Below are 13989 nucleotides of genomic sequence, written 5' to 3' on the forward strand. Positions count from 1 at the left end.
CTGCCGCACGGCCTTTCCCTTTCCCTTTCCCTTTCCCCATTCCGTTTTCCCTTTTTTCTTTCCCCTTTTCCCTGTTCCTTTTCCCTCTTCCCCTTCCCCTTTTCGTCCTTTCCCCCCTTTTCCCTTCTCCCTTCTTCCTTTCCCTTTTCCCGTTTCTCATTCCCTTTTCTGTTCTGTTTCCCCCGGTCGGAGCTCAGGCCCTGCGTGCGGGGAAGCCCTCCCCCTCTCTCCCGGCGCAGGCACAGGGACTCTGCAAAGGCACCGTGTGTGTCCGCCTTCGATCAGCAGTTCCCGCCGCGGGCCGCAGGGTGGTGCTCTTGGCCAAGGCGGCGCTGCAGCGGCGCTGCGGCGCGGGGAGGCGGCCGCACCGGGCGGCGGCGGCCGAGCTGCAGCAGCGGCGAGCGGCGCGGCGAGCAGGGGCGGCGAGCGGTCCTCCGTGGCAGCCGCTGCCGAGCCACCGCGGCCGCCCTCCGGGCCGCGTAGCGGACTCGGCGAGCAGGGGCGCCCGCCCGCCTGGCTGCCGGGTCCCGGTGCGGGCATTGTCCCGGAGGAGCGGGCAGGCGATCCGCGAGACGGAGGGTGTCCGCCGGATTCGACATGGCGTCTGCAAGGCAAGTGCTTTGTCTCTGTGTTCTTCTCTGCGTGCCGCATGCTCGCTCCGAGCCCATTCGCTACTCCGTCGCCGAGGAGAGGGAGAGCGGCTCGCTGGTGGCTCACGTCGCGCAGGACGTGGGGCTGGACCTGGCGCAGCTCTGGGCTCGCGACGCCCGGCTTGTTTCGGACCACAGCCGGCAGTATTTTCGGTTAGACCGCAGGACCGGCCGCCTGGCAGTTAGCGAGAGGATAGACCGGGAGGAGATCTGCGGCCAGGCCGTCACGTGCACGGTCCCCTTTGAGCTGCTGCTGGCCGACCCTCTGCAGTTCTTTCGGATCGAAGTGGCCATAGAGGATATCAATGACCACTCGCCAGTGTTCCCGGAGGAAGAAGTGACTTTTAAGATCCCGGAAACGAGCGAGCCGGGGTCCCGTTTCCCGCTGGAGGGGGCTCGGGACCTAGATGTCGGCAGTAACAGCCTGCAGGCTTACAGCATCGCTCCCGAGAACGAGTACTTCAGCGTCTCTTTCCGGAGTCGCAGTGAAGGAGGCCAGTCCGTCGAATTAGTCCTGGAAAAGTCGCTGGACAGAGAGGAGCAACCGGAGGTTGCTTTCAGTGTCATTGCCACGGACGGGGGCTCTCCGCCCCGGAGCGGGACGGCCCAGGTCCGCATCGTTGTCCTGGACGCAAATGACAATGCTCCGATCTTCACGCAGGAACGGTACAGAGGACAGGTTTTGGAAAACGCCCCGGAGGACTCGGTGGTTCTCCGTGTGGTCGCAGCTGATGCGGACGTGGGAGTTAACGGGGAGATATCCTACTCGTTCAGCCAAGCGGTGGGGCACAGCCACGTGGCGTTCAAGATCGACCCCGTGAGTGGTGAAATTCGTGTCAGCCAGCCCCTGGATTTCGAAGCGGCGGAGAAACACGAGCTCAGCGTGCGCGCCACAGACGGCGGGGGTCTCTCCGCGCTCTGCGACGTAGTGGTGGAGGTGCTGGATGTGAACGACAACGCGCCGGAGCTGGCGGTGAGTTCCTTCAGCAGCCGCCTCGCCGAGAGCGCCTTGCCCGGGACGGTGGTCGGCCTCTTTGTCGTCAAGGACCGGGACGCCGGGGACAACGGGAAGGTCGTCTGTTCGCTGGAGGACCAGCCCGCGTTCTCCCTGAGGCCTGCCTATAAGAATTACTACGAGCTGGTGACAGCGAGCGCCCTGGACCGGGAGGAGACGGCGCGGTACATCCTCGCGGTCACGGCGGCCGACGCGGGGTCCCCGCCTCTCACGACCACGCAGACCTTCACGGTGGACGTCTCCGACGTCAATGACAACGCGCCCGTGTTCAACCAGACGTCGTACACCATGCACGTGCGTGAGAACAACGACCCGGCCGTGCTCGTCGGCGCCGTCCGCGCCGCGGACGACGACGACGTGGGGCCCAACTCCAAGGTGACCTATTCCCTGGCGCCGGCCCGCCCCGCGGAGCGCGCCGCGCGCTCCTACGTCTCCGTGAACTCCGAGAACGGGAACGTGTTTGTGCTGCGGCCGCTGGACTACGAGCAGGTGAGGCAGCTGGAGGTCGTGGTGAGCGCCGCCGACTCGGGCTCGCCGCCCCTCAGCGCCAACGTCACCGTCCGCATCCTCGTGGTGGACGAAAACGACAACGCGCCCGTGGTCCTGCACCCCGCGCAGGACAGCTCGCCGCCGTCCAGCGAGCTGGTGCCCACGTCGGCCGAGGCGGGCTACCTCGTCGCCAAAGTGGTGGCCGTCGACGCCGACTCGGGGCAGAATTCGTGGCTTTCCTACCACCTGCTCAAGGCAACGGACCCCGGGCTGTTCGCCGTGGGGGCCCAAACCGGCGAGGTGCGGCTGAGGCGGCCGGTGACCGAGAGAGACGCCGTGAGGCAGAAGCTGGTGGTCCTGGTGCGGGACAACGGGCGGCCGCCGCTGTCCGCCACCGCGGTGCTGGCCGCGCTCCTGCTCGACGGCTTCTCGGACGCGCACATGCCGCGCAACGGCCTGGCCCCGGAGGACGAGGGCGGCTCGCTGACGCTTTATTTAATCGTTTCCCTGGCCTTCGTCTCGCTCCTCTTCCTCGCTTCGGCCGCAGCCTTCGTCGCCTGCAAGGTGTGCAAGAGAAAGTCCCTGAAGGAGGGCACCGTGCTCTACGGCCCCGGCGACTTCCAGACCGGCCTGGCCGACGCAGCCGGGACGGGGACTCTGCCCCACGCCTACTGCTACGAGGTCAGCCTCACCACGGGCTCGGGCAACAGCGAGTTCAGGTTCCTCAAGCCGGTCCTCGCCAGCCTGCCGCCGCAGCGCTGCGGCACGGACGGGGGTGCCGCCGGGGAGGAGGATTTCCCCGGCGGCCTGCCCCGCGCCGAGGAACCGCGACCGCAGAGCCACGGGACGCTGCCTGCGGGACCGTTCAGCAGGCTTGCCTTTGACTAGCGCTACGGGAGCATCCCCAGTGCTTCGGCGCTTCCCTCCTGAAACGGCGTGGAATACCCTCACTTGGCTGACCCTGGGTGGGGAGGGATCCGGGCTGAGAGACGCGGCAATGATTCTCCCAGAGGAAACTTGCAGTCCCCTTTAGCATCACCAGTTTCCCTCGTATCCCGACCCAGTACAACGGTTTGCCGCCGCCGCAGCCGCCACCACCAGCAGCACCACAAAAAAAAGAAAGAGAAAAGGCATGGAAATAAAGCTGCAGTTCTAACAGCAGCTCAGTGCCGTAGCACGGTCTCGAGGTTGAAAAGACAAATCACGTGTTTGTGTTTGCTGAACGCTGCGCTGTAACCCCCCTCCAGGCTACTAGAGAGCCTGAAGTTCTGATGCTCTGGTGCAATGTGGTGCAAGCTCTGCTCTCTTCCTCCACTCTCTTCCTGCCCCGGGCCCTGGATCTCTCTTTCTGGGGAGTGCTGGCGTTGTGTGTCTGCTCTTCTGGACAATGTCTCTAATGCTGTATATGCGTACCCCCAGTGTATTTCTTCAATGGTTTACATGCGTACTCCTGTTGTGTATCAGCACGTCAAACGGTGCTGTGGGATGACTCATCGAAGTGCTTCCACCCATCCGTGTTGATTCGCGCTCTTGCAACTCAGCAGTGGGAAAAGGGGGTTTTCTCCGGGTACGCAGTTTCTCAGCTGCCCTAAGGGAGAGTAGTAAAATGCACAGCTAGGTCTCCCTCGTAGCCGAAAATGGTGGTTGCGGGCGGGGAGGGAGGGAGGGAATGTCCTTGAAATCGTCTCGGATATATAGCAGGGTTAGTAATGCCGGGATAGACTGTAACTATACCAAATTGTGCAAAGGCAAAGCGTTAACCGTTTGCAGTCTCCCTTTCCCCCCGATTTTCCTTTTTGTATGCTAGCTGTCTCTTACCAGTGTTTGAGACCCATGCTGCCGAGCACTAACTCTTCTGAAATCCTCGCATTGTACGGAATTGCAGTTATAAAGTGGAAGCCTTCTTTGGTAGAACATGGCAATAAAAAGAATACAAGCACTCGAATGCCATTGCTGCAGTAAAATACCCCTCGGCTGCGGAGGCAGCTTCGGCCACATAGTTCCTTCGTTCGCCCCTCTGTAAAGGACCTAAGGGGGTTGAGACGCGTGAAGGTGCTTTTGGGGGCGGGGGAGAGGGCGAGGTAACGCTGAGCGTTTTTCTTTACACCTGGGGAAAGTGGCTGCGAAGGGCCCGATTTCGATCGCCGTCCTGGGATATTGTCCCCTACACCAGCAGTGGCCCTGGGCATGCAAAGGCGTCTGGAAGTCAGTGAGGTGCGGCTCCAGAGCGCCGCTTGTCCTTAGCGACGTGCTGGAGCCAAGGGGCCGTGTGAGCACGTGGGCTCCGAAGACAGCTGTAACTAGAACGGCAACTGTAGGACGTTACCTGCACAGAGGTACGTACGTTGTCCTGTTCAGAAACGTGTCTGCCGTTGAAGGTGTCGGGGGGTTCAGAGGAGGGGGCAGCACAGAGACACACGGGGTCCTGTGGGAATGTGCTCATGGCAGTGCCACGAGTGGGGCACTGGGTGTCACAGGAGGGGGCATTTCGTGACGTGATTCTCCTGTTGTAGCGAGGCACAGTGTATTGTAATATAGACGATGGCTGCAGAAAGCAAAGCTTGCTTCCCCGCCCCCCCTCCCCCCCTTCCGAAACGGCCACGCTGTTACTCCAGGCTGTCTTGTCCAGGTTCCTGTTGCTCTTCCACATCATATCCTGCCACACCATTTCTCTACCGCTGCTCAAGTCTTAGGATCTTCCTAGAAGTTCGTTGGAAGCTAATGTTAGGCTGCGGGGGATGGTGGGGCGCATACATGCCTGAATGGTGAAGATGTGCTCTTGCGTCTCGATGCAAGTTTTTTAAGCATATTGTGAGCCGGGATTCACACACGCCGATAAGAACGAGTGGAAATGTGAGCAGGGATTACCTTTGCCGGCGCTGGAGCGCTGCAGAGATTCCTTGAGGCTGTAGGTGTCGCTGTTTGCCCACGATGGGCCGATCGGCCGCCAGCGAGCGCGAGAAGGGAAGCGAGCCGGAGAGAGAGGAGGCGCCGGGCTGCACGGTCGGCGCAGGAGAGAGCAGGGTGCGGAGCGAGCCGGCTTCTGCTGCTGGGAGGGGAGGTTCAGAGAGGAGGAGTACGGCGGACGCGGTGGCCGGAGCTGTGAAATGTGGCCGCGAGAGAGGCGCTGGGACTGCCGAGGGCGAGCCCGAGGGCGAGGGCGAGCGCTGCTGTGGTGCGCCTTGGCGGCGGCGTGGGAGCTGGCGTGGGGGCAGCTGCGCTACGCGGTGCCCGAGGAGATGCAGAAGGGCTCTTTCGTGGGCGACGTGGCCAAGGACCTGGGGCTGGAGCTGGCGGCGCTCCGCCAACGCGGCGCCCGCATCGTAGACAAAGGCAGGAGGCAGTATTTTGCTCTGCATGAGAAGACCGGCCATTTAGTGACGGCGGAACGCATAGACAGAGAGCAGCTCTGCGAAGCAGCGGGTGAGTGCGTGCTGCGTTGTGAGGTGATATTGGAGGGCGAAATGAAGGTTTATGCAGTCGAAGTGGAAGTCAGAGACATTAACGACAACGCGCCCAGCTTCCGAGAGGCAGAAACGCAACTGAAAGTGAGCGAGACAACAGCCCCGGGGTCGCGGTTTCCCCTGGCTGAGGCTCACGACCCGGACGTCGGGAGCAATTCCCTGCAGCGCTACGAGCTCAGCGGCGACCAGCACTTCTCCCTGGCCGTCCAGACGGGAGCCGATGGGGAGAAGCGTCCCGAGCTGGTGCTGGCGCAGGCGCTGGACCGGGAGGAAAGCGCCTTCCACGAGCTGGTGCTGACGGCGGTGGACGGCGGGGAGCCGGCGCGGACGGGCACGGCGCGGATCCGCGTGCTGGTGCTGGACGCGAACGACAACGCGCCGGTGTTCAGCCAGGCGGTGTACACGGTGCGCGTGCGCGAGGACGTGCCCGTGGGCTCCACCCTGCTCACCGTCAGAGCCACCGATGCCGACGACGGGCTCAACGGAGAGGTGAAATTTTCCTTTCAAAAGATTACAGTGAAAGCATCGCTTAAATTCCAGCTGGACATGGAAACGGGAGCGATCACCCTGGTGAGGAGCCTGGACTTCGAGGAGGGCGACTCGTACGAACTGGGCGTGCAAGGACGGGACGGTGGAGACCTTTCCGACACGGCAAAAGTTGTGGTCGCGGTGACCGACGTGAACGACAACGCGCCCGAATTGACAATCACGTCGTCGCTGAGCGCGGTGTCGGAGGACTCTCCCGCCGGGACGGTGGTGGCCCTGCTGCACGTGCAGGACCGCGACTCGGGGGCGAACGGGGAGGTGAGGTGCTCGCTGGGCGCGGGGCTGCCGTTCCGGCTGCGGAGCTCGCTGGGCAGCTACTACAGCGTGGTGACGGCGAGGGAGCTGGACCGCGAGGAGGTGTCGGAGTACAACGTGACGGTGCGGGCGACGGACGGCGGGGCGCCGGCGCTGCGCAGCAGCGCGGTGCTGCCGCTGCGCGTGCTGGACGTGAACGACAACGCGCCGGTGTTCGCGGAGGCGCGCTACAGCGCCTGGCTGCCCGAGAACAACGCCAAGGGCGCGCTGGTGCTGACGGTGCGGGCGGCGGACGCGGACTGGGGGCAGAACGCGCGCGTGCGGTACCGGCTGTGCGAGGGGCAGGTGCGGGGCGCGCCGCTCTCGTCGTACGTGTCGGTGCACGCGGAGACGGGCGCGCTGTACGCGCTGCGCTCCTTCGACTACGAGGAGGTGCGCGAGGTGGGGCTGTGGGTGCGCGCGGAGGACGGCGGCGCGCCGGCGCTGAGCAGCAACGTGTCGGTGCGGCTCTTCATCGTGGACGAGAACGACAACGCGCCGCAGGTGCTGTACCCGCCGGCGGCGCCGGGCGCCGGCTGGACGGGCGTGGAGCTGGCGCCGCGCGCCGCCGAGCCCGGGGCGCTGGTGGCCAAGGTGGTGGCGGTGGACGCGGACTCGGGGCAGAACGCCTGGCTGTCCTACGAGCTGGCCAAGGCCACGGAGCCGGGGCTCTTCCGCGTGGGGCTGCACAGCGGCGAGGTGCGCACGGCGCGGTTCCCGCTGGCGCGCGACGCGCTGCGGCAGAGCCTGGTGGTGGTGGTGAGGGACCACGGGCAGCCGGCGCTGTCGGCCACGGCCACGCTGACGGTGGTGCTGGCCGAGAGCGTGGCCGAGCTGCTGTCGGACCTGGGCGGCGCGGCGGCGCCGGGCGAGCCGGGCGGCAGCCTGACGCGCTGGCTGGTGGTGGCCGTGGCGGCCGTGTGCTGCCTCTTCCTCGCCTTCCTGCTGGCGCTGCTGGCGCTGCGCCTGCGGCGCTGGCGCCGCTCCCGGCTGCTGGCGGCGGGCAGCGGCGCCTCGCGCGCCGTCGCCGCCTCGCCCTTCGTGGGCATCGACGGCGTCCGCGCCTTCCTGCACTCCTACTCGCACGAGGTCTCGCTCACCGCCGACTCGCGCAAGAGCCACCTCCGCTTCCCGGGCGGCAGCTGCTCCAACACCCTGCCGGCCGCGCCGCCGCCCGACAAATGCGCGCCGCTGCTGCTGCCCGAAGAGCCCTCGCGTGCCCGCGCCGACAGCGGAGACGCCCTCCCGGTGAGTCCCTCTAGCGAGGCCCTTACGCTGCTTTTACGCTCCACTGGGTTGCTGCTCTGGACTTCTCTCGCCCTGGGCTTTCCTCTCTGTAGGTGGAGGCAGAGCTGTGGGTACCGATACATTGCCAATGTCGCTTGCTCAGGCGAGGCAAATCCTCTTCGTTAGCTTGCTTTTGTTCTTTTGCAGAGTTAGAGTTGCTGTGGAATGCAGGAGCTGTGAGGGTGCTCTGGTGTCCAATACTATTTCTGCTGGGGGAAAAGCTGTCAACCTTATGTTAGGAGGAGAGTCGCATGCCTTGGAAATAGTTCATGTCCTTCCTTAAAGGAAGATCTTAAAGCGTGTCTTTAAGCAGATAGTCCAGCGACCCAGTCTTTGCTGTACGACTGCACGTCTTTTACTTCACCCTTGTCTCGTTTCTGTGCTTTAGAACGTGTATGTTTCGTCGCGACAGTGTGGTGAGCACACAGATGTACCTCCCCTGTGTGTATATGTGCACGCTGGTGCATCATGGAGAGAAATGGTGTGAGCAGCTGGTGTTTGGATGATATGTATTGGAAAATGCTGAGGGTCAAAGATAGCCATATGAGCTATGGAGGGTTTGAGACGAGAGCTGGGGGAGCTCTGCCTGAGGGATTACTCAAAGACACAGGGTACGTGGTTTGCTGCATTATATATCAAGCAAGCAGTTGGGGTATGTGCAAACTCAGTTCCTCCTGCCTAACGGGGTTTTATCTATACTGGGAGCTCTGAGAGAGGCCTCCTGTGTCCTTGTTATCTACCTGATACCTTTGTTATAGAGCTGCTGAGAGTGCTGGAATCTAAATTGTCATACTATGATCCCTTCCGTTCTGGATGTTTCAAGTGCTAGCCGTACTTGTTGTCATGACGTACAGCTAGGCTTCAGTGTGCCTGGTAATGCATTAGAAATGCATGACACGAGGACCCGTTTGCATACCTACCGTTAATGTTTAAAGCTATAAATACCGTGACTTTGTTTTATATATATATATTTTTTTCTTAATATGTCTCCAAATGAAATGCTCTTGCTTGTGGCATAGGTAGGGCCAAAAGTCAGAGAGCTATGTGGCAATGAAAGTGTGTGCAGGCCATGCAAGGGGGGTGAGAGGCTTGAGGGGGAAGAGGAAGAAGGTAGGTGTGTCAGTAGTTGCCTTGGCTGGGAATGCTTGGATTAAACACTTTGCACCAAGGCCTGTGCCACTTCTGCTATTCCTGTCCTTACAGGTGGTGACAGTCCTCTGAGGATTGTGTCTTCTAGCAATAACCGTGTACCTATAGAAGTGCTGCGTGGCTAGAATGCCGAACAATTGCTGAGGGCAATCTCGTTTCCCACCTGTATGGCCTTGTAACACTGTGATGGAGGGTTTCAGCACAGTCATAGTCAGGGGTGCCTAGCCTTGAGCTGTCTTCAAGCTCTGTTTGCTACAAGTCTTCCTAGTTCACTTTTATGGAGTGGGCTTTTGCTTTTGAACGTTTTGGGGTTGCTTTGCTGTGAAGACTGCAATTCCCTAGACAAGCCCACAACCACCTGAAGACAGAATTTTATGGCTGAGGGAAAGCAGAGAAGCTCAACCAGAATCTCTCATTATCTCTCAGAACACTGAGATTGGCACGTAAGATTTCACAGGCACAGGAGATGAGCAGGCTGCCTAGCACAAAATCTGTGGGAGCTCCTGGAAGTGGGAGCTCATGCAAGTCTCTGAAAGTGAGGAAAAGGCCTCTACCCTTCTGTGTAGGCCAAAGCAACCATTTAGGGCCTAGCTTGCAACCTGAGGCCTCACTGACTTCCAGCGGCTCTGGGGGTGAATCTTCAAGGCCGACTTGTGGCAAGACAGCCATGAGTTACAGTAGCAAAGCACTTGCATCACTGGAGCCACCTCCAGGCAGTGGCCGTGTAGATTAATAACCAAAACGGACTGAGAAATCAGAGCTACCGCTTCAAGAGAAGGAACGCAGGGAGAACACTTGCCTATGCCCCCACCCATTGCTTGCTCCAAATGGTTAGCAGGACGTAAACAAGCACTCTTGCATAGCCTCTGTCACCTCTGATACCCCTCTTAACACAGGGGCACACACGAACATGGTATGGCCTGGTGTAGAGTGCTTCTGGCAAAGCAGCACACGGTTTGCACCTTGGTGTACCGTTCTGTATTGCCCAGGGCTAGAACCAGGCCTGCTCAAACGGCAGCAGGAAGGCCACAGTTGCAGGCAGGAATGCTTCCAGCTGGACATGATCTCCCAAGAGGGCCTTTTGCTTAGAGGCTCACAGGCAGTGTGTTAAAACCCAACAGTGTGAGATCATTGTTCGGGTGGACCTCGAGCTGTGGAGATTTCCACCAAGCCCATCCCGACGGCTTTATGGACACAACAGGAGTCAGTGCCAGGCTGTGCTCAGGGCAAAGAACCTACTCTGTTCTTTACTCCCCTTTTCTCTGCCAACCACGTACAGAGGTACAGAACTGCTTTGACCCCATGTTATGGGGGTAGGTAGTAAATTTTGACTTAATGTATAATTAGATTGTAACAATTGATAAGATCTAATAGGAGCTGACTTATTAAAGTTGCATCTCATAATTTTGGTAAAGCTACAAATACAAATATTTGAGTGATTACTTGTATCTAAAACAATGTCATCTACGAACACAAGACTGCAAAGCGTTCTCATACATACACATCCTTTTCCAATACATACTAGTACAGTTCAACTTTCACAGCAAAATAAGAGCATGGTATGACAGTATATGGCCTGTCCCTTTTAGGTTCTAACTTGGATTTTTGTACAAATACTTTTACTGGTACTTCCTCCCCAGGCTGTATATCAGGCAGTTGTATTTCAGGTGGTGTGGACTGGTATCATTGAGCATATTTTTTAAGATTTTCAAACCTTGTTTGCATACTTAGAACATACTGGGTTAGTTGTTCATCTCCGTCTAATAGGCTGGTCTTAACTTAGGGACTATAAGTCCCTAGCATAGCTACATGTCTCCCGAAGAGAATTTCTGCTGGTGTTAGTCCTATGGGTTGTTGTGGAGCATTTTGAACATCCCACAGAGCTAAGTTTAATGCTTCTGGCCATTTTAGGCTAGCATGTGTGCATATTCTTGCTATTTTTTTCTTTTAAGGTTCTCTCTGTTCTTTCTACTTGTCCTGAAGACTGTGGGTGATAAGGGGTATATGAGTTTCTTCTTATTCCTAATGATGTATATAATTGAGTGATTATGCTTGTCGTAAAATGGGTGCCCCTGTCTGAATCAATGGCTTCTGGGACCCCAAACCTGGGTATGATTTCTTTCAGTGAGGCTTTTACTACTCCCCTTGCCTCGGCCTTTCTTGTTGGGAAAGCTTCTACCCAGCCTGACAACTGATCTACTATCATTAACAAGTGCTTGTACCCATTGGCGGATGGCATGTTCGCATATTCTCTTTGTAGCCTTTGGAAAGGGAAGGAGGCCCATGGTCATCCCCCTAACTCTGAGCTTGGTTTGCTGCTTGTAAACTTTTGGCCGGTCGGGCAGTTATTCGTTCTCCTTTTTGCAGCCACGTAAATTCTTGGAGCGGCCCATACTTTCTGTACTTGGATTAGCTACCACCTCTGCTCTTCCATGAGCTTTATCGTGAAACCACCTAGTTATAGTGATTATATATTTTTGGTAGAATTGGTTTTCCTCCAATTGTCCATATTCCATTATCATTTTGTTTTGCTTCCCACTGTCCCCATTGCTTTTTCTCTTCCAGGGAGCAGTCCTTTTCATACATGGCCTTGGAGTCTACTAAATTGGGCCACTCACTTTGATTCCACGTTGGAACTGCCCCCATACATTCTCTCAGAGGTTGTCAGGCTGCAGCCTTCGCAGCAGCGTCAGCCAAAGCCTTCCTTTACTAATTTCTGTAGTGTCTTTAGTATGGGCTGGGCAGTGTGTTCCAGCAATTTGTTTGAGTAGTTGGACTGCTTCCAGCAAATCACGTATTTCTTCTCCATTAGCTATTTTTCTGATGACGTGAAAAGTCCTCGTTCTTTTCACAACATCGCAGTCGCATGACATACTCCAAAGGCATATCGGGAGCCAGTGTAGGTGTTAACTCGCTTTCCTTTTCCGAGGTGCGCTGCACGTGTCAAGGCTACCAGCTCTGAGCCTTGCAAACTCATTTGTGTGCAAAGCAGTTCGGCCCCTATTATTTGTTTTTGGCTGACTACAGCATACCCAGTTCATCGTTGTCCCTGCAGGAAGTAGGATGAGCTGTCTACAAATAGAACAAGATCTGGCTTTTGCAAAGGAACATCAATTAAATTGGTTCTCGGCTTATTTGAAGTGTGCATTACCGGCTCACATTCGGGATGTTTGTCTCCATCACCAGGCAGAGGTATTAGAGTTGTTAGATTCAAGGCATTGCATCTTTTTTGGACTACATTATCTGCCATTAGGAGGATCACTTCGTATCTGTGTGCCTGTTGTGGCAATAATGCTCGAGTTGCATATTGTTTTAGTAGTATCTCCACTTCGTGGGGGACATAAACTGTTACAGGGTGTCTCAGAATGAGAGGGCGGCTTCTCTCTACTATTGCCGCTGCTTCTGACACCGATTTAATGCAGGCTGGTGCCCCTGCTGCAATCTGATTTGGTTGAGCAGAATGATATGCTGCTGGTCTCTGGTGGGGTCCTAATTTTTGCATCATTACTCGGCTGGCAATCCCCTTACGTTCATGTACATACAGATCGAAGGGCTTTGTATAATCGGGGAGCCCAAGCGCAGGTGCAGATGCCAAAGCTCCTTTTACAGTTCTAAAACCTTGTTCTCTTTCAGGGCCCCATGCAATGGGTTCTGCTTTTTCATTTCTAGTTGCCTCTGTCAGGGGTGTTGTTAATTCTCCCAAACCAGGAATTCATGGCCTGCAAAATCCCACAGCTCCAAGGAATCCTCCTAACTGTTTCTGTCTTATTGGATGGGGGGGGTTGTTATAGCAGCTACTCTTCCTGGATTAACTAGTCCCAAGTATTTTACCTCCTTTTGACACAGCTGAAGTTTAGATGGAGATGCCCAGTGTCCCTTTTTCTGCTCAAGTAGTACATAGATAGTACATAGAGGCTATTATACAGGCATCTTCATTTTTACTTGCTATTAGTATATCATCTACATATTCAATATACAAATATACGAATACTGCTCCTGCTACACTGAAAATCTTTTGTAAAGTCTCCCCTTGCCAGCCTGGCATATGCTCTTTGAAATACTTTCGTGTATCAGGGGCTGCTTGAGCTATAAAAGCACTAATCGCGAGTGCATCTTTGAAGTTTTGTGGGGTCATTCCACCATGTTTTAGCAGGGCTTGCCGCAGCCACCCCCAAAAGTCACGGGGGTGTTCATCGAATCACTGTCTGCATTCTTGCACTTTTATCCAAGTTACTCCTAACTCTCTGCATACTCTAATTGCGTCTACTAAATTTCAAAGTCCTGCTTGACACACGGCTCTGTCTCCTGCGTTATTTTAATCCCGATTTGGATCTTTTGCTAGCCAGGGGTTTCAATTTCCCCCGGCTTGCTGCACTAATTCCGCACCTGTGTTAATTATCTTATCCCATTCATTTGGTCGCAATAATTCCATCAGAAGAATTTGGGTATCACTCCAGTTTGGGTTGTGCCCCGTGCATATATTGGGAAATAACCGGACACCTCGCTCGGCATCTTCTCTTATCTCGGCATTTTACCCGCCCCCTCCCCTCTTCCCCTCCCCCCCCCCCCCCCCCCCCATGCAAGATCGTTCGGATCCCAGGGTTGATTAGCAAATACCTTCAGCACAGGACGGGGTCGTGGCGGGCGGGCGGGGGGGGCTGGGGTTCTGGCTTCTCCCCTTCCCCCTGGCTGTACAGCGGCAGGGTTAGTCAGCACATTGGAGATCATAGGATAGAGTCCGGCAGCCGGTAGAGTAGAGGGAGGGAGGAGGAGGAGGAGCAGGAGCAGGAGCAGGAGGAAAAGTAATGACAGATAGATCATCAGGCATATAAGGTGGAGCAGAAACTTTTGGAGCGCGGTCCGGGGTACTAGTATCTGCTAACACGAGTGCTACCTTCGGCGGGTTCCTTTCCTCCCTCCCTCCCGGCTCGAATGCTCCCGCGCCCATGCCCAATTATCTCAAACAGACCAGCAATCCATTTGAGTTGGAAACCTGTCTTCTCGACGATTTCACACGAAAGTTAGTTCCCGCTGATCGAAAGTCCCTTGCGGTGGCCACCGTTCCGCCGGGTTTCCCTCCTTTGTCAGGAACGGC

General features: G+C 56.9%; 2 protein-coding genes across 2 annotated transcripts; both read left to right on the forward strand.

The window, feature by feature from the left end:
- The first annotated feature begins 351 nt into the window (after nucleotides 1-351).
- LOC135330008 (protocadherin beta-15-like) lies at nucleotides 352-4093 on the forward strand. Its single transcript, XM_064520784.1, has one exon. It carries the CDS (start codon nucleotides 598-600, stop codon nucleotides 3040-3042), a length of 2445 nt encoding a protein of 814 aa, XP_064376854.1. The 5' UTR covers nucleotides 352-597; the 3' UTR covers nucleotides 3043-4093.
- A 973-nt stretch (nucleotides 4094-5066) lies between these two features.
- On the forward strand, nucleotides 5067-7984 carry LOC135330002 (protocadherin gamma-A12-like). Its single transcript, XM_064520777.1, has one exon. It carries the CDS (start codon nucleotides 5262-5264, stop codon nucleotides 7869-7871), a length of 2610 nt encoding a protein of 869 aa, XP_064376847.1. The 5' UTR covers nucleotides 5067-5261; the 3' UTR covers nucleotides 7872-7984.
- Nucleotides 7985-13989: the final 6005 nt, after the last annotated feature.

The sequence above is a fragment of the Dromaius novaehollandiae genome, chromosome 15 (assembly GCF_036370855.1).
Source record: "Dromaius novaehollandiae isolate bDroNov1 chromosome 15, bDroNov1.hap1, whole genome shotgun sequence".
Taxonomy (NCBI): domain Eukaryota; kingdom Metazoa; phylum Chordata; class Aves; order Casuariiformes; family Dromaiidae; genus Dromaius; species Dromaius novaehollandiae.

What these genes read in the sequence shown, in the direction of transcription:
- LOC135330008 (XM_064520784.1), top strand. Translation starts at nt 598, where the DNA reads ATGGCGTCTGCAAGGCAAGTGCTTTGTCTCTGTGTTCTTCTCTGCGTG.
- LOC135330002 (XM_064520777.1), top strand. Translation starts at nt 5,262, where the DNA reads ATGTGGCCGCGAGAGAGGCGCTGGGACTGCCGAGGGCGAGCCCGAGGG.